The sequence below is a fragment of the Emydura macquarii genome, unplaced genomic scaffold (genome assembly GCF_026122565.2).
Source record: "Emydura macquarii macquarii isolate MOO-44397 ecotype Brisbane River unplaced genomic scaffold, CSIRO-AGI_Emac_v2 contig_2156, whole genome shotgun sequence".
NCBI classification, from domain to species: domain Eukaryota; kingdom Metazoa; phylum Chordata; order Testudines; family Chelidae; genus Emydura; species Emydura macquarii.
In genome coordinates, this window is record NW_027132293.1 from 127,986 (window position 1) to 153,653 (window position 25,668).

A 25,668-nucleotide genomic window follows, 5' to 3' on the forward strand; every position below is an offset into this window, starting at 1 on the left:
CTAACCCTAGCCCCACTGACTTAAGTGGTGTCACTCCTGATTTACACTGTTTAAAATGACCATGAACTGTCTCACTGCATCAACCCTGGATATCCTTTACCCTTCTGAATTACACAGACAACAAACAGCACAGAGACTCCTCCCTGCTTCTGTCACTGGCGCCCCTGTGCAAACCTGCTGGGCAGGGCAGGGGCACCTACCAGGACCCTCTCACTCTCCTTGTCCCAGTCGGATTTTAGTCCCAGGAGTTCTTCTCTCTCCTTCCTCAGACACTGCAGGCAGCTCAGGATTTGCTCCTGCAAACAGAAACAATGACTCTGGGGTCTGGTTTGGGTTCCTTGGTTTGTTCCCAGTGATAACAGGGTCACTGAGCAGAGTGAGGCTGTGGGAGCACATCCCCCTTCTTAAACCGTCTGAAAAAGTGACCCAGCTCTAAGAAGACTCCCAATCCCTCCCCATTCCCATCAGCTCCAGGACCATGCCTGGAGCCTGTTATTGGGCAGCTCCCTGGCTGTAATCCTGTGCTGCTCAGATACACCCAGAGGCTCTGTAACTGCAGAGAAGCTGACCCTGTAACTCCCAGCCATGGAGATAACTGTGCCCTACCCTGTACTCCTGGGCAGCCTCATTGATGAGAAGCACAGTATGAGCACGGTGAGCCCGGGATCTGTCACACACTAGGCAGATGGGGTTTGATCCTCCTCACAGAAGAGTTTCAGCCTCCTGGTATCTCTCACACACTTTCCACACCTCGGGCTCTGTCACCACCTGGAGCATCAGTCCTTTCACTAACTCAGCCATGTTCCCCAGCTGCCTGTTAGGCTGCAGATTTCTCTGCTGGGTGGTTTCTCTGCACTGAGGGCAGGAGAAGTTTGGCTCCTACTCCCCCCAGCACTGACTGACACAGGCTTGGCAGAAGTTGTGCCCACACTCAATAGTCACCGGATCTTTGAAATACTCCAGGCAGACAGAGCAAGTCACTTCGTCCTGGAAACTCCCTACCCAGGTCCCTGACAGCCATGGCTCCTCAGCTGCAGTTTAGTTATTAGCTTCACTTCCTTGAACTTAGAGAAGCCTGTTTATGGAGGATTTCCTTTCCTGCTATTCCCAGCAGGCCCTGTGCTGAGCTGCAGGGAGTCACCTCCAGTTTAACAGCTGCTGCGGCCAAGGGAGACAGAGCCAGCCCGAGCGAAGGGTCTCCTGCCCTCCCCCATATTACAATTTTATTACATAATATATGATTAATAAACATCTCATAATATATTAACTATTTGCTAACCAAATCTTAGCTATATTTGAAACATATATATATAATATGCTTAAAATATAAATCAATTATTTGTATTACACAATTTACAAACAAAATTTGCTATAAAAATCCAACTAGTTAAAGAAAAATAAGTTAAAATAACAATAGAGACAACATTCAGAGGAGGGGGGCAGAGATGGGGAGGGAAGGAAGCGGGTGGAGAGCAGAGGGAGGAGGGGAGGCATGTATGTAATAGCGTCACTGAGATACTGCCAGGAAAGCAACCCATAAGGCTGAGAATTTTTCTTGGGTATTTCTGATACATGTGCAATTCTTTTCATGGTGGCCAAGCTCACAGTTTCTATGCTCCAGTCTTCAATTGTTGCTCAGTTTTTGTATTTCCAATTTTTTTTTTTTTTTTTTTTTTGTAGTGCTAGTCTTCTAAAAATTATTAGTGGTCTGCTTAGCCAATGTTTTTCAAATTTATCCAACTTCCAATTAATATCCAGGATAATTTATTAATATCCAATAGCATGTTAAACAGGAAAGAACAGAGCCAGAAACACCCCCCCCACACACACACACACAAACACCCTCTTTCTACCAAGAAGCACTTCAGCCTGATACACTGTAACTTTAATCAAAAGCTAAAACCTCAACTGACTCTTATTGTTCTACCCTTTAAAATGTTCACTTCAGTCTTTTTAAAATATCCATTTACTGCATACTCATTCAAGTCTGTCTTTACTTTGTATAATTCTATTTGTTTTAAGATTGTTTGTAAACCCACTCCATTGATAATTTCATCTGTTAATTTTACCCACTTTCAAAATATTTGTGAAAACCCTATTTTAAGTATAAGAAGCCACACTGTGAAATGTAACATACCTACCTAATTGTGAAAAACACTGGCAAAAATGAAATAATGTTTGCTTTAAAAAAAAAAGTGAATTCTTCAGCTTAGCACTGAATGATTGAAGTGTGAATGGCTGAGCAATTGAGGTGCATGTAGACAGGGAGAGTGATTGAACAATGGTCAAACACAATGAAGAGAACACCAGCCTCACCTCAAACGTTTGAGGGAGGAAGAAAGGAGCAAAGATAATAACTTTTACCACTCAACTGGCCGAAGAGGAGTCCACCCTGATAACTTTGAAGTCAGCCCACTTCAAAGGACAAAATCTGATCAGGCTTGCAACAATGTGGGTGATTAAGGATCACCCCAAATGCAGATGCAGCATGACAGAGCAAAAACCCATAGACTTACATGGGGTCTTTTCCCTATAAAATGGGATAGAAAGATGAAGACTGGAGGTTCGGGTCTACATCACCACACCAGCCAGGAGTACCGGTGCGCATTGGCAGAACCTTGCTCCTCACCCTCGTGCTACAGTCACCTGGCCAGTGACTACCACGAGCACCAAGAGGCTAGTAACTATAACATCTGTGAGACCCTTATGTATGTATATTTGTCTGTCTCCCGCTCTGGGTATGCCTGTCTGTGTGTATGAATGTGAATGAAAGAACCAATTAAAACATGTGTCAATGAAGTATACTTTATTAACAGGAGTCTCTGTATTTGTATTCACTAGGTAAAGCACAGTATTGATACTGTTACAATGTTGATCCTGTTTCCCTTGTATTTGCATTATTGATACTATTTACCAAATTTCCATATTCACAATAAAAGTGGCTTGTTGCCTTATCCCCTGCAAAAGATCCTGTGATATTTGTTATTTAAATAACACTGGCTGAAAGGATTCCAGCCAGTAAAATTGCTACAGCATGTGATGAGAGAGACTTTTTGCTTTGCATTCATTTAGCTTGTTAAGTTAGATATTAGTTGTGTTTTACTTTATTTTCTTGTAACCAATCCTGACTTTTATACCTCGTAATACCTCGTTATACCTTTGTAATCACTTAAAATCTTTCTTTCTGTAGTTAATACAGATGTTTTATGTAAACCTGTGTGTTTGGGTTGAAGTGTTTGGGAAGCTCCATTTGAGATAACAGGGTTTGTGCGTATAATTTTCTATTAATAAAATGACAGACTTTATATGAACTTGCATTGTCCAGGAGAGGGCTGGGCAGTACAAGACATACATTTCTGGGGGCAAGTCTGGGACTAGGAATTTGTTGGTGTTGCTCTGTAATTCCGGAGTGGCCAGCTATTAACTCTCCTGTGGTGTAACTGGGAGTGATTTACTTGCTCACGGTTGTGTATGAGCAGACCAAGAGTGGCTGCTCTCCCAGCAAAGCAGTGTAAAAGCACCCCAGGTTGAAGAAGTGAGGGGGTACAGCTGTTCATGATTCCAAATTGGACCTTTGTCACACTGACAAAGTAATTCTGTAATTCTTTTTTTAGGAAGCCTATGTATGACTCAGTTTCCCCTATATGCTGCATTGTTTCACCATTGTGGGTGGAAAAGGGACTGTTTGCTGAGAGACACAGGTGTGAATGAACCTTGCTGGGACTAAGTGGATCATTGGAAAGGAACTGGAGGAGACCAACCCCATATCAATGAAGCTTTTGAGAATACAAGGGCGATTTCCATTGCCTGGACATTGATCCCTAGTAGCCAATGACCATAGATCACCCCCTTTCTGCAGGAAGCCAAGCAGCAATGGCCCAGCTTGGAATAAAGGACTGGAGAAGGGTTAGTTGCTGGAGACAGTCAAGGGCCACTCACCTGGGACTCCAACAAATGAGGTCAGAGAAACACAGCCAAGGATTCACTGCAGTTTGACTGGACTCTGGAATAGATGATGCTTTAATCTTCATTTGTCTGTGCTAACCAAGGATGCTGGATGCTGTGCTCCAGTTGACTAATAAACCCGGCTGTTTGACAACACTGGCTGAATGTTACTGAAAAGGCTTGCGGTGGTGTATTATACCCAATGCGGCCCCCTGGCATGGAGACCTCACACACAGCATCTCTGAGGCGTAAGGAACCCAGGAACTGCACTTTATGAGACACCAAGATATGTAAGAACATGCCTAGGGACAGAGGACTTCGAAGCGTTTGTACTTTGTGGCTGTGTTTGGGACAAGCCACGTGACAAAGCGATATAAAAGGCAGCTGCACCATCCCCATTTTGTCTTCATTTCTGCTTCCTACCTCTGGATCAACTCATCTGCAACTGAAGCTGTGGAACAAAGGTCCGAGACTTATCCAAGTACTGGATGTACATCAGAGGGAACTGTGCAAGCCTGCAAATTCCACGCTTCTATGGGGACTTTAAAGTCATTTATATGTATCTGATTGCTTTGACCAATTTAACATCTCTCTTATTATTTGTTTCTTTCCTTTTATAATAAATCTTTAGTTTTAGTTGCTAAAGGATAGGTTGGCAGGGTGGTATTTTGAGTAAGAACCCAGCTTATATTGATCTGGCGATGTGGCTGTGGTACCAGATTTGCCCGTCACCTTGGGGTGCACTCATTTATTAGGGTTATGTCCTAGGGGCAGGAGCGGGGGGCTTCTGTAATTCTATCAATGTACTGCTTGTGTCATCTGTATGTCCATACGGAGCTCCCTTGTGCAAGTCCCCTCCCCATGGAGCTACCCTGCAGGACCTAGGTTTCCCAGAGTTGGGTTCCTCCAGTCCTAGAATCAGATGAGCACACACACACACAGATTAACAGAGCACATCTGAGCAGACCGGGTTGATAACCACTTCCAAGCTGACCCCTTATAGGCCCTTGGACTCAGCAGGCTGGGTCGAGCAGCACTTTCAGGCTGCCACCCTCATATGCCACAGGTTCAGCATGGCCCTACAGTGGTGTACCATGGGCCTCTGGTGCCTGGGGGCCATTCTTACATGGGCGATCCCCCTGTTGGCAGTACCCCGTGGGGGGGGGAGGAGGGGGAAGGAGGGGAGTGTCTGTGGGCCCATTTCCCACTCTCCCATTGTGGGGATGGCGGGGGCTGCCCGGTGGTGGTGGTGGGGGGGGGGGTTTGATGGGCTCTGGTCCCCGTGGCTCTTTCCTTGTGCCCAGTGCAGGTGGGAAAAGGGGCCAGGAGGATGCCCTGACAGCCTGTGACAGGGGGTGAGGTGGCTTCTCCGAGGAGGGCCTGACCAGCACCCCTCCCCAGGCCGGTGCCCAGGGGCATTGCCCTTTCCCCCCCAGTACGCCACTGCATCCCTATCCCCCTTTCACGTTACAATTGTTCTGGTAATAACCCCCTTGATGAGCAAACCCCACAGAATTTGTGGGTGTTACAAGGATCTTTGGCTTAGGTAAGAGGAACGTTGCTGCAGAGCAAAAAAGGGAAGCCGCAAGAGTAGACGCAGTTTGGAGAGAGTCTGGCAACCAGCTTGATTATAAAAATTATTTTATTGCCACGTATATAAAACTTATGATACTAATAGTAATAGCCGTACAAGGAGAGAAAAACAACCAACCAGTTACATTACACGGTTTCAGTTGGGATATTGGGAACTCTAGCCCAAGCTTGATTACAAAAGTCTGGTTTAGAAAGTTATACCTGGAGTGAGAGAGAGAAAGAGAGACAAATTAAGTCTGAGGGGAAAAGTGGGCTTAACCAGAGGGAGAGAGAGAGAGAGTTGGGGTCTCACCACTCAGCGCAGCTTGAACCAGTCAAAGGTTCCCAGAAGACAGGCTGTTCAGCTTAGGGCTGGAGTGCTTGAGACAGGCAGAGCCCCCAACACGATCAGTCAGGAAAAGGTGACGTCCCAGTGGAACTGATGCAGCTTTTGGAGCCAGGCATCAGAACAGAGTTTTGAACTTGGGTATGGGTTTTTGTACGGAAGAAACAATGGCCTAGCAGGGAGAATTTGACAGTGAACTATGTGCAAATAATCAGAAACAGTAAGAAAACAGATACTAATTAAATGGCAATTTATGCAGTAGGCAGTTGATTGTGCAGAGAGTCAAATGATCGTCAGATTAAGTACACAGAGCCTGTAATCTGAGAGGCTGAGAGAGCACAAAAATAGTGAGGTGCATGAAGCAAGGCAGTGACTACCAAGAGCAGTGAGTGGGACAGTCCCTGGTAGGTTTGGGCAGTTATTAAACTAGTGAAGTTGCTCAGTAGAATCCAGAGCAAGGCTAACAGGTCAGGAGCTGGGTGGTTGAGGAAACTGCTAGGCAGGCTGGGAACAAAGTACTGAGCAGCCAGTGGGATAAACAGAGAGTAACAAGTTGCAGTTTTGCTAGAGAAACACAGTTGAAAGAAGAGCAGCAGCAGAGGTCCTCATCCCCTTCTCCCCATGCGGGGGAGCCTGGCCCAGGGAAAGATGGCAGCTGTACTCCAGAGAGGCTGCAGAGCCTCTGGGAACCAAGCGCTCCCTAGGATAACCCCAGCCTGCCCCCACGCCGGGCAAGCTGCTCATCTCCCTCTTTCTCACTCACTTTCCCCACTGGTGACAGAGAATCTGGCTGCTGAGGAGCAGACAGTCCCCCGGACACTTTGCAGAGTGAGGCTAGAGCTCAGACTGCACGGGAGACAGATCATTGCCCAGCCCCGCACTGCCGCAGGGACACACTGTGACCCGGGTGTACACCCAGAAGAAAGGAAATACTGTCTCAGTGAAATGGGCCGTAAAAGTGAAGAACGGGGCCGATCGAACCAGATCATAGAACGCCACCCGCCCCCCTTCATAGTCCAGGTAAATCCCAATTCTCCCGCGGCCCCTATTCAGGGACAGGGGGATCTCAGTGTGAGTGAGGGCCCGGTGCTGACCCTTGCACTCATCCACAGCCCAGATCCCCTCCTTAGGTTTAAAGGGGACCCACCCCTTCCTGCTTACAGACTCTGTGGCTACTCCCAGACCCCAAGTTGTCCCATCCCCGACATCTATCTCCCAGTAATGTTTCCCTGAGTTGAAGCCCTTGCAGCCCAGCACACAGCTTTCACAATCAAATCTCTTGTGGCTGTCAGGCACATCCCGGTGTTGGGGTTTCCATTCCACACTTTTCCAATCCTCAGACAGGACGAGGTGAGGATAAGCTGTGTCCGGATCCAGAGTCACATCCACTGGGGAGAGAGAGAAGTGGGGCATCAGAGACCGAGCCCAGCCCTGGAGAAGGCTGGGGCCATTTCTCCCTCCCCAACAGCACTGCTCAAGTTTGGCCACTCCCTGGTTTCCTGCCTCTGTCCAGGCTCCAGGGGCTGCCTCTGCTGGGATTTCACTACAGCTCCCCCCGCCCAGATACACGGGGCTGCTGCATTGCTGCCTCCCATCCCTGTGACCCCCTGCAGGGGTAGCAGAGACAAAGCAGCAGAGCAGGCAGGCTGCACAGGCTGGGGGTGGCAGAGAGAAATATCTTCAGTGTTATTGCCTTGCAGTGTCGGATGCCACCCCCTATCCAAGCGGGAAGGGAGGAAGTGGTGGCACTGAGGGGGATAGAAGTGGAGACCCCTGGCTCTTTGTGAGCAGAGCAGGAGACATCAAAGGACAGCCTCTCCTGCCAACAGAGGGAGAAGAGAGGAGCCTCCCTGGGGATGATGGAAAAAGAGAAAAGGGGACAAGCCCCACTCATGGAGGAACAGGTGACCACCAGCCACTCACAGGTCATGGCCGATAGGGGGTAGCAGACACCAGCCCCCAAGTCTGAGCCAGTGACAGTTCTGGGCACAGCAGGGGAACAGGAAAGGTGGCAACGTGAACCCCAAGCACTCAGATTCATGAACCAGGCCTGAAATATTCATGAGTCTGGTTTAAAGTTCACGAGACTGAAAAGAGAAATAGATAGCCAGTTGTTTGTTTGGTTTCACTTGCGCTGTTTGAGCCTTTCTGGGGAACTTCCCCCCCCACCCCCAAGTGCGTGAGTGGGAGTGTCTCAGCATCCAAACTCACCAGCAGTGAATGTGCAGAAATGCAATCTGCATCTCCTGCCCCTGAGAGGGGAGCTGCCATTCTACGCCCTCCCCTGATAACCTCCTCACTCACTACCATGTCTCTGTCCCTCCCCGATGCAGTCTCCTCCCTCCCTCACATTCTCCCTCTGAGCTCCTCCCATCTCCTTCTCCTCCTTTTCCCTGCCCTCTCTTAAATTTCACAATCCCTCTCTACGGGCCTTGCATTACCCCATAGCGCACCTTCCTGCACCCCCTCAAGTTCCCCTCTGCACCTCCCTCAGCCTCCTCCACACTCTATTCCCATTCCTTTGAACACCCCGGTCTCTCCCTGTACTCCTCCTATGTTGTCTCCTGTTCCCCACCTTCCTATTACTCCCTATAATTGCCTGTCCAGTTTCTTAATCATGGTGTCTAGGAGGCAGCCATTTCCCCAGAACGTAGCTTGTCTTCAGTGATGGAGTGAAAGGTTTAAATAAATATATTTTCAATACAGCCACCCTTTGGTTGCTACAACTAGTTCAGGAATTAAGAATATAGGAACGGCCATATAGGGTCAGACCAATGGTCCATCTAGCCCAGTATCCTGTCTTCCCACAGTGGCCAATTCCAGGTGCTTCAGAGGGAATGAATAGAACAGGTAAACATCAAGTGATCCATCCTTGTTAGTCTGCAGCTCCATGGCAGTGGGGAAGGTGGGCAGGGAAAGTCAACACACAGAAAGGGATTTCTTAAACTTCTTAGGAAAAATAACATCCTACTGCATAGTTATAAAAGGCATAAAGAAGGGCAGATGAGAGGCTGACATCACTAAGGGAGTGAGGCTGGGAGTTTGGGGGACCTAACCATGTGTTTCCATAGTTTCATCTTTTTTTTTTTGTTTTGTTTTGTTCACGTTTAACTTTAACTCTGAATTGCATAGGTGTCTTTTTTCCTTCCTTCTTTCCACTACAGTTACCTTCAAGTTCCTGCCATGAACTCTGATCTTTAACAATGGCTTAACAGAGCTTTTTGTATGAGAATAAATACTTACAACTAGATAGGTAGATAAGGAACTCTTTACTCAGCATCTTTCTCACATGAACAGGACAAACTTTCATAGAATATTTTTGTCTTGTTTCACTTCAACCCTTTCACTTGTAAACACCTCTCCCAAGTGAGGAACACATTAATCAATAAAGTAAAGCAAGTTACATAAATAAATAAATCCAAACATACTGTCTGAAAAGGGACGGTAAAGATGATTCCTTCTTACTCAGCAAACCTGCTCTCTGTGTGTATCAGAGTCTGATCTGCTGACTTCAGTTGTTACTGATTTTTTACTCCTATTATACAGTCATAGAGTTTAAGGCTAGAAAGGTCCACCAGATCATCTAGTCTGACCCTCTGTACCTCACAGACTCTTCAAAGCCAGCACAGCCAGGAGAACTGACTAGATTCTATTCCTTCTTGTGAAAAAATGAACGACAAACCCATTTAAAACAATGAGATGTCCCAGTTATTACTGAAAGTTGAATTTGTCCTGAGGTGACTGATGTTCTTCAAGGTGTGCTGTCAATGTGTTTTACACTCCTAGTTTGCATGCACCTCCAGCCCTGGAGATCAGAATGCTTAGAGCAACAGGACTCATTGGTTCACAGCTGTGCCCTTCCTGCTCCTCGCCTCTGAAAGGCATAAGGGAATAGGGCCAATTGCCTGTCCGTTTCTTCACTAACCAAAATCCAGATGAGTACAGCCTTCGATATAATGCAGAAGGAGGGTGGGCCATGGGATATGAAAGGCAACACATCTGAAAGAACATCGGTTACTGTAAGGTAGGTAACATCTTTTTCTTCCAGTGATTATCTAGCTGTATTTCACTCCTGGTGGCTCCCAAGCAGTGAACTCAGACTAGGAGGTGGGATATTGAAGTCTCAAGGCAACAGCAGTTAAAGAACTGCTTTACCAAAGCAAGCATTAGCTCTAGAGGCTTCTCGGATAAGTACAGTGAATTTGTGAAAGGAGCCCCCTATTGTCACCCTATATATTTATAGGGACATTTCTAAAAGAAGCTGCTGAACCAGCATAAACGCTGATAGAATGAGCTTTTATCTGAATAAGGGGAGAAAGGTTAGCTTCTGGAAACAAAGCCTAATGCAGTCAGCGATCTATTTGGATAATATTCTGAAAGAAACAGTCTTCTTTTTACTTTCTCAGCATAGGCTATGAATAATCTAAGTAAGATTCCACATGGTTTAGTTCTTTCTAAATAAAAGGATGGTGCTCCTGTAATGTCTAAGGTGTAATTTCTTTTTCGTATTACTAGTCAGAGGCTTTGAAAAGAAAATAGGTAAACAAATAGTTTTATTAATATGAAATTTGGATACAAATTTAGGAATGAAACTAGGATGAGTCCAGAGACTTTTTCCTTTATGAAAAACAGTGTACAGTGGGTCTGCCATTAAGGCTTGGCTTTCTCTGACTCTATGCACCAGCATGATGGCAAGTAAAAGTGGTGTTTTGATGGAAAGATGTTGAAATGAACAAGTGGCTAATAGTTCAAATAGTGAACTCCTGAGACTTGCTAATATGACAAGAACAAATGGATATAAACTGGTCATCAGAAAGTTTAGACTTGAAATTAGATGAAGGTTTCTAACCATCAGGGGAGTGAAGTTCTGGAACAGCCTTCCAAGGGGAGCAATGGGGGCAAGAAACCTAGCTGGCTTCAAGATTGGGCTTGATAAATTTATGGATGGGATGGTATGATGGGACAGCCTAATTTGGCAATTGACTGATCTTTGATTACTAGCAGTAAATATGCCCAATGGCCTATGATGGGATGTTGGATGGGGTGGGTTCTAAGTTACTACAGAGAATTCTTTCTGGGTGTCTAGCTGGTGGGTTTTGCCCACATACTCAGGGTTTAGCTGATCGCCATATTTGGGGTTGGGAAGGAGTTTTCCCCCCAGGGCAGATTGGCAGAAGCCTTGGGGTTTTTTCGCCTTCCTCTGTAGCCTGGGACACAGCTCACTTGCTGGTAGCTTCTCTGTATCTTGAACTCTTTAAATCATTATTTGAGGACTTCAATAACTCAGTCTTAGGTTAGGAGTCTATTACAGGATCGGGTGGGTGAAATTCTGTGGCCTACGTTGTGCAGAAGGTCAGACAAGATGATCAAAATGATCCCTTCTGACCTTATAGTCTATGAGTCTATGAATCCCACAAAGAAGGAGATTATCTAACTGTAAGGGAAAGTCTGCACCGGGCCCCTTTGTAAAGACTCTTAGAGTTGCTGAAGTGTCCAAATGGAAAAAAACTCTGTATTGGAAGTGTTGAGATTCCACCATAAAACACAGATATTTCCTGTGCCCAGAATGAATAAAAATGTGGAAATTTGCATCCTGGAGGCCACAAGGTGCAAACCAATTGTGGGGAAAGAATAAGTGAGAGTAGGGTCACCATTCTTAATTTGAGTTTTTGAATAAAGGTGTTGAGTCATCTTAGGTCGAGAAGAGTTTTTCAGCCTCTCGTCTTTTGAGAAATTAGGAAGAAATGTAGATAAAAACACTTTCCCCTGAACTATGGAGAAACCACTTCTATGGCTCCATGAAATAACAGAGATCCAACTTCTTGTTGTAGTATCTTCTCATGAGAGGGATCCCTGAAAACCGATGGGGAAGGGGGATAGGAAGAGTCTGGAAATGCTTAGCATAATCAGTTTGGATAATTTTGAAGATCAATTTAGTTTTCAGAAACAATGGGAGTAGGTGAGGGGAAAAGATCCACACATTTTTCTGCCCTTCTGATTGGCGGGTGGGGCACCCCATGCTTTAATGCCCACAAGATATGGGAACAAGAGGGAACTAAGGCACAGAGGTGGACTAATGGGCACTGCTGATCAAACATGCTGATCTTCAGCACTGAGGCACATGTGCAGCAGGAATGGAACTTACAGACAACACATCTTGAAGATCCTGGTGTTGACACACAAGAATGAAAGAACCTAGACTGACTCCCAGATATTAGGATAATTTTGCAAGGTTGGAAGTTAAAAAAAAATGCATCTTTTTACTTGTAAACTGAGCACATTTGACATGGACTCCTTGAGAAACAACAAATATGGAGTCCCATGAGGTCATTTTAGCAGAGTCAGAACCACACTTTAAAATATTTGTTTAAAACAAACCATCCCTGTATTTCCTAAGCAGGCAACTTCCACAGGAACAGGATAATTTCTTCCCTCTTTCTTTCTGTGATATCAAATCTGTGCCTCCATTGAATGACCTGTGCATCCTATCTCACGCTCCTTTCCAAGCTTCCCTCTTCCCCCTTTAACTCACATATTTTCCAGCTCACCCTTTTCTCCTCCTAAAAGAGGAACAAATTGTTGACCCCTTAAAAATGATTTTGCTACAACCAATAATGGTCTAAATTTATGCTAGAGCACATGGATTATTTCAGTGACACTGACCAATACACAAGGACAGGGAACAGGATAAGTGGGGTTTCCACATTGAATAAATGTCAGCTTTATTTACCTGCATATTGTCTGACATTACTCCACCCTGAAACCAAACACAGAGAGAGAGATGAGAATACAGTCTTAATAGGATACACATCCATACAGAATTTATAATGGAGGTGAGGGAGCGATGGTACTTACCAAGTTCAGCTAGGAGTTCCCCTAAAAAAAACCAAACAAAACACAGTAATGAATATCCCGCAGTTTGCTCTTGATGTGGTGTAGTGCACTGGCCTTAGCCAATTCATCCCTGTGCCCAAGCTGAATGTTATCTTTTTGGATTTAAAAACAGCTGACCACTCTACATTTTGTACAGACACTAGACTCCCATGCCCAATCCCTACCAGGTCTCCCGGGACCCCTTCCAGAATGTCAAGTTCCACCAAACTCTGAAAACCAGGAAATGAAAAGCTGAGGTAACACAAATGTAAACTTCTGAAAACCAGGAAATAGAGTTAAGGTACACCCCACCCCTGCACGACAACCGTAACTCTGCCCCTAAAGTTGGAAATAGCCACTGGAAATTGCTGTGTAAGAAGGGATGCCATAATAAATAGATATGAAATACAACTAAGAGAACGTGCCTTTGCTTGAGTCATGTTCCACGGGTTTGAATTCCAGCATTTATTTGCAGGGCACTCAAGCGGCATTCACAGTGTTAAGCATAGCTGTACTGATCTCTTTATTCTGTGTCTGGTTCAAACTAGACATGCATAATGAACAACGTAATATAAGGCTTGTTGTCTAGGGCTGTGCAGGCCCCTCGGTTGCAGTGCCAGAGCGCAGTCCTAAGGAATGAAGTTTGGCAAAAGGACAGAGACCTACCCTGGACCTTGCCAACCCTCACACCACCTGCATTCATCTAATGTCTCCCTGCCCTCTCCCCCAGACATATTTTTCCTCACTATTCCAACACCCTCATCTATGCCAAAAAAATTACAAGAATCTGAAAATGTTACAGCAGCTCATGTTAGGGGGGCTGTGTGTCAGGAAACCCTTGACCAAATGATTCAGTGAATTGCTTTCCTTTCATATCACATGGCCCCTTTCTTGGAAAATGGCTGAGAAGCCCAAGTCACAACTGCATTTCCCTAACTACTTACTAGTATATTTAATCTTCCACCTATTTAATTAATGCTAATTTCTGCAACAACACTTCTAAAGTAAAATTGGATTTTGCTGCATGTGGATTTTAGCACACTTTAAAATATTGTTCTGAAAACCAGAAGTTTTGGTTTCAGGGCAAAACTTCCAAAAGAAGCCATTGGAGAATGCAAGGAACATGACAACAAACATGCTCCGAAAGCTGCTGAGACTCAGTGTGCTCAGGTTCAATAGCCATAGCACATCACCTTGAACCATCCTCTGGCTTGCAACATATGCACACTTCACTGCTTTGGTGAGTCAGTTCAGCTTGAGCCAAGCTAGAGTTCCAAACTTAAAACCATCAATAGCTTTTGAAATATTTCTTCCCAAAAGGGACAGTGTGTGCTGTGCACTAGCTGAGATAAATTCCAAGGGGTGATATCTGTTTGGGGATGGGGAATTAAAATGACAGTTTGAGTCTCAGGTGCTATAAAGATATCACTTCATACAGAAACTTAACAGTTGCAGAAGGCCTGGTTCTGCCATTGGCTACAGCAGAGCAAAATGAAACTGAGCAATTATATTTCAATGTATGCTTCTATGTACAGAAGGAGGCTGTATTTTTGTGTTCTGTGATCTCAGGGTGAGCCGATTGTATTGTGAAAAGGCACTGACGGCTAAGGATCAGATCCTGCACTGAGTTTCATCCTTGCAACCCATTGGTTCTACTACAAGAGAGCAGAGTTTGGCCCTAGCCCAGAGCTGTCCATGCTGACAAGAGAGCAGAGTTTGTCACTAAGGCCCCAGTTCAGCAAAGCACTTAATCATGTGCTTCACTTTGACATCCACAGGACTTAATAACCATGCTGACAGCTAAGCACATGCTTAGTGACATTGCTGAATTTGGCCCTAAGTATCCAAAGAAAAACCTCAATCTCTCTCTTACTTTGCCTCCCTCCATTAATACCCCTTTTAATCAAGCAGGCAAGTGAAATATGTTAAATTTCCATACTCGCTCTTACTCCCATTCGTATTTCAGACAATATTCCTGGAATACATAACAAAATTAGATCTGGATTATTTATTGTAAGCAAGCTCTGAGTGTCTGAGTGGCACTCCCCCTGCTCAGCAGGTGAAAAGGGGGGCATTTTATTTGCATGGGGTTTGTATTTGCATGAATACAATTAAGTACTCAGCATATTGCATAAGCAAACTAGATGCTGAGCATGATGGGAAATGGTCAATGTGTCTGGTATTGTGTTACAAATCACTTTTGTGTTAACTGTAGGGGCAATGAAATGTTGTCCTTCGATTGTATGAACAAATGGCATCAGATCTGTGTTTAGCCTAGTCTGATGAAAAATTCACTCTCATCTAAACAGAGCCCAACAAGGCTGGAGAATGGATGTTTCAGCATTGTAAGGGTAGCAGGGAGGAGGTGAGAAGTCTTCTGTTGAATGTGTATGAGCTGTGGGAAAAGAGCCCTCTCAGCCATGGATTGGATATCTTCTCCCACTGTTAAAAGTTAAAATTAATTATTTTTGTTGGAGTCTTTTGTTCTGCTAAAAAGAGGGACATTACTCCTGTGTCAGCAGATGATTTTCCTGGGAGCCAAAAGCTGAAATTCATTAAGAGCTGAATCAGTAGAGGATGTGAGAAATCTTGACTGACAACCACAAGTGGGAGTTAGGGCCAGGCAGTGCCTACAGATGGTGGGAGCCAGTAGCGGGGCCAAGTCCCCGGAGGAGGCCTGGTCAAACCCATGGATGGTAGGAGTCTGCAGAAGGGGACTGGCTGAGCCCCAACCCAGAGGTGGACATTGCGATTATGACCATCAGTACAGGGGAAAGCAAGAAGGGAGAGGTTGAAGGACACGCCCCCATACTCTGGGGTGGGCGGGGAGTTGGCTCATTGAATTCATTAATTCAGTTTGCGCTGGTTCCAAAACCAGTGCTGTGTTACTCCTTCCTTTTATTAAAAGGTTTGCTTTCTACACTCAGACTGTGTTTGCGAGGGAGCAGTATTGCCTTTTGGGGGCAGCCAGTGCATAGTGTGTGATTTCCCCAGGTGACAGGTGGGGGCTTGAGCCGGTTTGGTGTTGTATCATTGACAGGGACCCCTAGGTATAGAACCCAGCCCTTTGCTGCTGCTGGCTCTGCCTGGCAGAAGGGTTACATTATTAATACCTAAAGAGACAAATCCAATTGCTATTTCCCTCAGTTCAAATGCGGATCCATCATTTATTTTCTCTCTCTCCCCCTTAACCACCCTCTCCCCAATTTTCTCCCTCCCCCACACTGGTTCCTCTGCTTGTTTGTTTATTTACAGAAAATCACACTGATTCCCCTCCCTTTATGTTGTCACTTTACCTTTTGCTTTGTGTTTCTTCCAGAAGTGGTAAATGGCCGGGAAAATGAGAAAACCCAAAAGAGCCAAAATTACACACAGAGCCACCATCCAGGGGGAGACCCTCGGGAAAAACAGATCTGCAAGAGAATGTCATTGACTTAGGCCTTGTCTACACAAACACTTATGCCAGCAAAGCTTTTGTCGCTCAAGGGTGTGAACCCTTCCCTCTCCCCGAGTGACATAAGTTTTGCCAGCATAAGTGCTTGTGTGGACACTGCTATGTCTCCCAGCGAAATAGCGACTGTCACTCATTTAGGTGGTTTTATTATGTCAACAGGAGAGCTCTCTCCCATCGAAATAATGCGGCTACACAAGCACTCTTACAGGGGCACAGCTGTACTGATACAGCTGTGGTGCTGTAAGTTTTAAGTGTAGAGTAGCCTTTAGAAACACTGTTGAATATGTGCAGCATTTTGGTGAGCAATGTTACCAGTCAGAAGAATTTAACTCCTGGTGGATTTCATAGGTGAATTTCATAAGGTTGCTTTGTGCTTCACTGTTAAGCCAATAGAAGCCAAAATTTTACCCTGGTTAGATGCCTTGCATATTCTACATATTCTGTGTTGCTTGGATTTCTCAGAGCATATCCCGTGGTTCTTGGTACTGCAGTAAACTGACCTGCTCTTTGATTGTTTCCCAGTGAAGTGTGGGAGAACTTGTCTGTCCTTCTGGGAACATGGGAGGATTCATGAGAAGGCACTGGAGAACTATCAGCATTGAGTGATATAGTCAGCACCCTTACTGCAAAGTGGGCACGTTCCAGCCCCAGTGAAGATGGCACCCTGGCACCCAGCTGGGCCAATTCACCTGAGTTTGAAGCACCACTAAACTTGGATGAGAAGGATTTTGTGTGTGGACAGGAGGGGCACTAGGGGCAATGTCCAAATAATGGCCTAACTTAACTCTGCAATGAAGATGACACTTAGGGCCTTGTCAGCTAAGCCAGTGGTAGTTTTGCCCAAATCTGGAGAGAACAATGGGGCCATGGCCGTTAGTGTTGCTGTTACACCAGTGTAGTTTTTGTGTGTAATAAAGAAGCTGTGCAGAAAGCAGAGGTACTTGGGTGCTCTCCAGAATAAAGGAATATAAAGAGGAATCAGCAATGTGAGCACAAAAGGATATGCTCCTCACCAATGTCCACCACATTTCATTCTCTGGGTAGTTTGGACAGGCACTGACCTGCTATGTAAATTGTTGACTCTTTCTCCTGGTTGAGGCGAGGGTTCCTGACAAAACAGGACAAGTCCCTGTTGGAATTTTCTGTAGTAACAATGGCAATTTGTATTTGAAACAGGCCATTGGCATCTTTGAATTTTGTTTCAGACGATGATGCTAAGAGCTGTCCGTGGTGATCTCTCCATTGTGTCTCAGGCTCAGGGTACCATCCCGCAGACTCACATACCACCCGAATCCCTCCATCCTGGTAACCATCAACAGAAACACGAGGGTCAGAACCAAAACCTGGACAGGAATGGAATAAATCTGTGTTAACTCTAGACATTCATTTATGTGAATACTCTGCATAGAGGGTGAGAGTTTAAACCTTCAATAGCAGGAAAATTCTGCATCCCAGTTCCTCATAGACAAAGAAAATGCTCTGAACAGTGAAGTGTGATGGTATTATAGAGGGATGGGGCCATAGTCCTCCCACTCTCTCTTTCCAGGTGCCAGATTACATAAACCCAAAATCTGGAAGCCTATCTCAGTGTGACTAGCTTGTTTTAGAGAGAGAAGACTATGGAGTTTTAAATAGAGCAAACAGCCCAGCTGAGCTGTGCCTGTGTGCTAGAGAGTGAGGGCTGGAACACTTAGCCCTGCACTAGCTGGTGTGGGGTTACTTCATGGTTCCTGTTGCATAGTAAGGGGAAAAGAGAACATGCACTATGCTCCTCTCCCCATTCCCCTACACGGTGCTTGGAGACAGTGGATCTGTGCAGAGACATTCCAAGCCCATTGTGAGATCCATAGAATCATTGAATATTAGAGTTGGAAGGGACCTCAGGAGGTCATCTAGTCCAACCCCCTGCTCAAAGCAGGACTAACCTCAGCTATATCAGCCCAGCCAGGGCTTTGTCAAGCCGCAGCTTAAAAACCTCTAAAGATGGAGAGTCCACCACCTCCCTAGGTAACCCATTCCAGTGCTTCACCACCCTCATAGTGAAAAACTTTTTCCTAATGTCCAACCTAGACCTCCCCCACTGCAACTTGAGACAGTTGCTCCTTGTTCTGTCATCTGCCACCACCAAGAACAGCCTAGCCCCATCCTCCCTGGAACCCCCTTTCAGGTAGTTAAAGGCTGCTATCAAATCCCCCCTCATTCTTCTCTTTTGCAGACTAAACAAGCCTAGTTCCCTTAGTCTCTCCTCATAAATCCTGTGCTACAGCCCCCTAATCATTTTTGTTGCCCTCTGTTGTACTCTCTCAAAGTTCTCGACATCCTTTTTGTAGTGGGGGGCCCAAAACTGGACACAATACTCTAAATGTGGCCTTACCAATGCTGAATAGAGGGGAATAATCACTTCCTGTGACCTGCTGGCAATGCTCCTACTAATGCAGCCCAATATACTATTAGCCTTCTTGACAACCAGAGCACACTGCTGACTCATATCCAGCTTTTTATCCACTTTATCCCCAGGTCCTTTTCTGCAGAACTGCTGCCTAGCTCGTCGGTCCCCAGTCTATAGCTGTGCATGGGATTCTTCCTTCCTAAGTGGAGGACTCTGCACTTTTCTTTGTTGAACCTCATTAGATTTCTTTTGGCCCAATCCTCCAGTTTGTTTAGGTCCTTCTGTATCCTATCCCTACCTTCCAGGGCATCTACCACTCCCCCCAGCTTAGTGTCATCCGCAAACTTGCTGAGGATGCAACCTACCCCATCTTCCAGATCATTAATGAAGATGTTGAACAAAACCAGCCCCAGGACCGACCCCTGAGGCACTCCGCTTGTGACTGGTTGCCAGCTAAACATGGAGCCATTGATCACTACTTGTTGAGCCCTATGCTCTAGCCAGTTCTCTATCCATTGTATAGTCCATTCATCCAACCTATACTTCTTTAACTTGCTGACAAGAATACTGTGAGAGACCGTATCAAAAGCTTTGCTAAAGTCAAGGTATATCACATCCACCACCTTCCCTACATCCACAGAGCCAGTCACCTCATCATAGAAAGCAATCAGGTTGGTCAGGCATGACTTTTCCTTGGTGAATCCGTGTTGACTGTTCCTGATAACCTTCCTCTCTTCCAAGTGCCTTAAAATGGATTCCTTAAGGACCTGCTCCATGATTTTTCCAGGGATTGAAGTGAGGCTGACCGGTCTGTAGTTCCTTGGATGCTCTTTCCTCCCCTTTTTGAAGATGAGCACTATATTTGCTTTTTTCCAGTCCTCAGGGACCTCCCCCTGTTGCCACGAGCTTTCAAAGATAATAGCCAATGGCTCTGAAATCACATCAGCCAACTCCCTCAGCACCCTCGGGTGCATTGCATCCGGCCCCATGGACTTGTGTATGTCCAATCCTTCTAAACAGTCTTGGACCTGTTTCTTCAGCACTGCGCGATGTTCGCCTCCTTCCCATACTGTGCTACCCAGTGCAGCAGTCTGGGAGCTGATCTTGTCTGTGAAGACAGAGGCAAAAAAGGCATTGAGTACCTCAGCTTTCTCCACATCCTCTGTCACTAGGTTGCCTCCCTCATTCTCTAAGGGGCCCACACTTTCCCTAATCTTCCTCTTTTTGGCAACATATCTGTAGAAACCCTTCTTGTTCCTCTTCACGTCCCTTGCTAGCTGCAACTCCAATTGTGCTTTGGCCTTCCTGATTTCATTCCTGCATGTTCGAGCAGTATTTTTATACTCCTCCCTAGTCATCTGATCAAGCTTCCACTTCTTGTAATCTTCTTTTTTGTGTTTAAGTTCGCCAAAGACTTCTTTGTTAAGCCGAGCTGGGCAGCTACCATATTTGCTATTCTTTCTGCACATTGGGATGGTTTGCTCCTGTGCCCTCAATAAGGTTTCTTTAAAATACAGCCAGCTCTCTTGGATTCCTTTCCCCCTCATATTAGTCTCCCAAGGAATCCTGCCTATCAGTTCCCTGAGGGAGTCAAAGTCCACTTTTCTGAAGTCCATGGTCCGTATCCTGCTGTTCTCCTTTCTTCCTTTTGATAGGATCCTGAACTCGACCATCTCATGGTCACTGCTGCCTAGGTTGCCACCCACTTCTACTTCCCCTACCAAATCTTCCCTGTTTGTGAGAAGTAGGTCAAGAGAAGCATGGCCCCTAGTTGGTTGCTCCAGCATTTGCACCAGGAAATTGTCTGCGACACTATCCAAAAACTTCCTGGATTGTTTGTGCTCTGCTGTATTGCTGTTCCAGCAGATGTCAGGGTGATTGAAGTCCTCCATGAGAATCAGGTCCTGTGAACTGGAAACTTTCCCTAGTTGAGTGAAGAAAGCCTCATCTACCTTGTCCTCCTGGTCTGGTGGTCTGTAACAGACACCCACCACGACATCACCCTTATTGTTCTTGCTTCTAAGCTTAACCCAAAGACACTCAATTGGCTTATCTCCAGTTTCATACTGGAGCTCAGAGCAATCCTAGTGCTCTCTTACATACAGTGCAACTCCTCCACCCTTTTGCCCCTGCCTGTCCTTCCTGAACACTTTATACCCATCCATGACAGTGCTCCAGTCGTGTGAGTTACTCCACCAAGTCTGTTATTCCAATCATGTTGTAGTTTCTTGACTGTGCCAGGACTTCCAATTCCTCCTGCTTGTTTCCCAGGCTTCTTGCATTTGTGTATAGGCACTTGAGATAACTAGCCGATTGGCCTAGCTATGATAGAGCTCACCTGGAGCCTTACAGCCATCAGCCCTAAAGACATTTCAACCTGGATCCGCAAAGGGACTTAGGTGTTGCAGTGTCTAACCTTTTGGTGCTTACAAAATCGGGTATTCACAGAGCATGAGTGAGGCACCCAGGTTTGTTATACAATGAATGGGGAGAGATAGGCGCCTGGGCCTGGAATCCACAAAAGCCAGCGTGTTAGGTGAGAAGCCACCTAAAGTAGCCAGTGGGAGATTGTGATGGTTCTCCAGGTACCCAAATCCCTTCTCCTTTTCAGGCAGAGGGGGGAAATTACATTAGTCTCCCACATCCTTGGTCAGTGCTCTAATCCCTGAATGACAAGTTACAAAGGGAGGGAACACTGCCGCCGGGGCCATTTTGTATGGAGATTGGTGTGCTCAGAGCATGCCTACTCGATCAGGCCCACCTGGCAAAATAGGTGCTCCTCTACTTACCTTCCCCTGGTTTGTGAATCACTCTGGGGCTTTGGTAGCAGCTAAGTGCCCGGAGACCTAGAATGAGGCAGCAGTGTGCGTGCACAGAGGCAGAAACTTAGGTGCCTAGTGTCACAGAATCATAGGATTTATGCTATGCCCCAGCTTTTAAACAGTCCCTTGGGGGACGCCTTCTGTGTGGCACGTCCCCACGGGGTCCTACTCTTCCTTAAGGGTAGGCCGTGTGGCCTCCATGCCTTTGAACCTGAGCCTCTGGGCTCCCGTACTCCTGCTTCACGCCATGAGTTCTGCCCAGCAAGTCCAACTGAGAGAGACTCCTGTCAGAGACTCACACTGGTCAGTGACCGGTGCACCTCAGCAAGTATTTGCAGTGACACGCAGCAGCCTTTTGGAAACAGAGCAGGGTTTATTAGTCAGCTGGAACACAGCTTGGGGAAGGCCTTAGGTTAGCAGAGAGAAGCAAACTTTAAGACATAGTCTATTCTGGCCAAGCCAGTGCTGCACCCAGCTAAGATGCTATGAACTCCTTTTTTTTGGCTCTCTTCTTTGTCAATCCCTGGTGAAAGCTACTGCATTCCTCCAAGACCACTCTTATCCCCAACCTCACACTTTTGCGTCCATTGTCCAACTCCTGCAGACCTACGCTGAGTTCAAATGCTCCGTCTGCTAGAGCTTCCTGTTGTTAGTTTTTAATTGTCCAGTTGTTGGGTTGGTTTCAACCAGTCCTTTAATGACCCATTTATACCTACTCAGACAGTTACATGATAAAACACCTTACATCTCCTGCTTTGCCCCAAGAATAGCTTTTTAACCCTTTTGCACCTACTGGGTAGCAATGCAAAGTACAGAGGTAAACTTGCCTGTAGTGCTATAGTGCCTATAGTGTTAAGCAGCAGCTAAGTGGGTGTTTTCCAGATCGCCTAAAACTGGGATGCAGGCACCTAAATTATTCCAGACACTCAGGAGTAGAAAACTCTCAGAGCAAGACCAGGGAGATGCTGTTCTGCCTTGGTATAAGTGCACAAACTGAAGAGCAGGTTTGCCAGTCTACATGTTAATAAAAAACCACTAAAACCTCTACCTTAGCTGCAGGAATGAGAGTGCACATACCCAAGCTAAATGGTCCCTGAGAGTCTGACACTGTCAAAGCTACACTATACACAGCCTATCTGATGCAGACAGTGAAGAGATGTTCAGACATAATCATAGACATATGTTCAAATCACAGGAACTTCATCTGAATCCAGCTGGTTTGGCTACTACAGTCCAAGAAGGTCTGTTTCTGGACAAAATGACTGTTAAAAAAAGAGGATTTTACAACTCCTTTATCCATCCTAGTGATTTGCTGCAGGAGTCGCAGAGAATTCATAAGACACTGACAAGTTTTATTTTGTGCTACATGTTCTGGCTGTGTCATAAAAGCCGCTGAAAGATTGAGTTAATAATCATGTCTTATGAACTGAACATTTAAACAAAGTGGTTTACGTTAAATGACGTTTCTCTGAAATACCTGATTAGAGCAAATCTCCAGTCTAAAGTTAACAGTAAATCTGATGCTTTCTCTTTTTCTTCCCTAAGACAAAATCAAAAAGGACGGAGAAGGGAAACTGAGACACAGAGAAGGGAAGTGACTTGGCCAGGGTCACACAGTAGGTCTCTAATAGAGCAGGGAACAGACCTAGATCTTCTGAGTATCAGAACAGCACCATATCCATTAGACCACATGGCCACTACTAATGCCAGCATCCTCAGACTTGTTCTTTGAAATAATTCCTTACATGTACAGCTGCTGTCAATAAATTATACATGTATAAGTGAACAAATGAAAGAGATGTCACTTCCCCCCCTCGGACAATGCTGAGGAGGCACTACCGTCCCCACCAAGGCCTCCACCCCTGAAGGTGAATCTGCAGTGCAGGAGTGCCCAGGGGCTCCTCAGATCACCTGTTTTTCATACAGGTGACCAAGGTCTGTTTCTTGCAGCCTCTGTGAGCAAGACCCACACTGAGGACGTGTGTTGGGTCTTCATCTTCCTTCTTCCTGCTCTATTTCCCTTCTGATCTCTTCCCTGTGTTTCTGTCTCCTCGGTCTCCTTCCCTTTAAGAACCCCACTAAATAATTTCTGAAATGGTGGCTGCAATCCTGCAGCTTTCACAGAAATGTAATCCTTTTGGGATTAAACAAATTTCATTTCTTAATTGAATACATTTCATCTAGTTCTGGAATTTGTACAAACAAACTTTCACAGACAGTGAATAATAAAGAAGCAGGAAAAGCCCCAACTGAAATGACAGGTGATATCCTGGCCCCATTGAATTCTGGAATTTTACCACTGACTTCAATAGCACAAGGATTCCACCCTAAATTTGCAACTCATGAAACTGACCAAATGGGTCTTTACTGATTCAAACAGTTTAATCTACTTCTCCTATTGGGAAATCCAAATATTGACTAACCTGCTACTTTGAGCTCCAACATGGCTTCTCCATAAAATGTGCTTGATTGGATGAAACAGCTATAATGTCCTTCATCAACAGGTGTGATTCTGTATATTCTCAATGCAATGCTTCCGTTAGCAAGACCATCTCTCAGCAACTCTGTCCTTCCCTGATATGCTGGCATCTGCTTTTCATAGTGATCTATTCCATCCCGATATAGATGTACAACTTCAAGGAACTGAGTCCGGTACCATCTCACCTCCATGTTTTCTGCACTCATCCTGGGCAACAGGTGACAGGGTAACACAATTTCTTTACCAGCAAAGGCTGTGATGGGGATATCAGGTCCATTGACTTTGAAATTCACTGTCAAAGGAACCAAGACACAGAATTTTATCTGGCAGGAACTGGGAATAGGTACATTTAAGAAATAAGATAAAATAGATCTCACACAGGTCTTTCAAAATACATTTAAAACACATGAAATTCAGAGTTAAAGTGAAATCCACAAGAAACCTAAGCCTTGGAAAGTCTGGAAATTTAAAATTAAGGGCCTCAAATCTCTTCTCTTTGGCCCCTTAGTGTTGCCCTAAGAAAATCAGAAACTCAGATTGTCTTATTGATCACTTGGAAATGGTTTAATTTATCAGTGATAACTAGAAAGCTTTCTAAAGCTTCAAGCACCCTACAGTGGGTAGGCAGGTGTAGTGTAGCTCCAATGAGCTATTAAGGTCTTTTGGAGATGTGGAATGCCCCAAGTTCTGCAGCTATGCCATGCCCCTCTGCCCTCAAAACCCATGCTTTTCTGGTGAAACATTCTTCCACAGGCCTCTTGCAATTCATTTACTACGTTAGATGTTCTGCAGGAAAGAGATACTGGGGTTAGCAGGCATCTTGGAGCGTGGGGAATGTAGTAAAGAAAGGAATAATCCCTTCCCCACACTGCATTAAATATATGAATAAGTTCACAAACAGCTGGTTTGATTATTTCCAGTGTTGATGGAATGACAAATCATTCAAATGATCAAAATGTGAAGTATTTTAACATTGTCCAAAGTATGGTAAAAATATTATAATGGATCGGTAGCTCTGCTATAATTAAGGTTGAGAGCTCTTACACATATTACTCTTCTAAGAACTCTAAAATTCCAGCCTCAGTTTCTACAGCTACATTCCCTGATTCAAGGGCAGTAAAGCCGGGAGGGATGGTTCCCCTCTGAGAGGGACCCAGAGGGAGAACCAAACCCACCCTGGCTGCTAGAGCCCAGAAGAAGATCACCTGACCGGAAGCAGGGAGGTGGGGCCAGGCCTTTAAAACCCCGGTTTGCGAGCTCAGTCAGGTGGGGATGGCCGAGGGAGAAGAATGCCTCTCCCTGGAGGCTCCACGCTAGAACCAGGCCTGAGGCCCATGCAGAAGGGGAAAGGCCTGTCTTAACCCCAGACTGGGGACTGATGGAGAACCTACCTGAGTCCCCCGTTGCCTGGGAGTTGGAGGGGAGCCCACCTGAGTCGCCCGCTGCCCGGGAGCCAGAGGAGGGCCCGCCCAGGCTACCGGCTGCCAGGGAACCAGAGGAGGATAGACCCGAGCAGTACCGAGCCTGGCAGCCAGAGAACCTACCGGCCCTACCGGTGGCCTGGGGGCCGGAGGACCTGGAGGAGCTCCCCTCCGAGGAGGAGCCCATGGAGTTGCTGGAGCTGCCACCGGTGGACGAGGAGGGCCTGATAGGACTACCACCTCCTGGCAACCCGGAGGGATCAGGTACCTGTCGGTACGGGGAGGAAGGAGCCCAGGAGCAGCCCTGAATGGAGGCTGAGTACGGGGCAACCTGGTTGGCGTGTTGCGGCCGGAGCCCTGCCAACGC

General features: G+C 45.9%; 1 protein-coding gene across 2 annotated transcripts in view; it reads right to left on the reverse strand.

The window, feature by feature from the left end:
* Positions 1-5,575: 5,575 nt before the first annotated feature.
* The window catches only part of LOC137160156 (butyrophilin subfamily 1 member A1-like), a 42,017-nt gene continuing 21,924 nt past the window's right edge, over positions 5,576-25,668 (reverse strand). For both annotated transcript variants that reach the window (XM_067558604.1, XM_067558603.1), the window contains exons 3-8: positions 23,825-24,172; positions 17,252-17,533; positions 16,033-16,149; positions 12,719-12,739; positions 12,594-12,620; positions 5,576-7,251 (exon numbers count right to left, since the gene is read on the reverse strand). In XM_067558604.1, the coding sequence (XP_067414705.1) occupies positions 6,698-7,251; positions 12,594-12,620; positions 12,719-12,739; positions 16,033-16,149; positions 17,252-17,533; positions 23,825-24,172 (1,349 nt within the window). In that variant the 3' untranslated portion in view covers positions 5,576-6,697. The remainder of the gene's footprint in view (positions 7,252-12,593; positions 12,621-12,718; positions 12,740-16,032; positions 16,150-17,251; positions 17,534-23,824; positions 24,173-25,668) is intronic.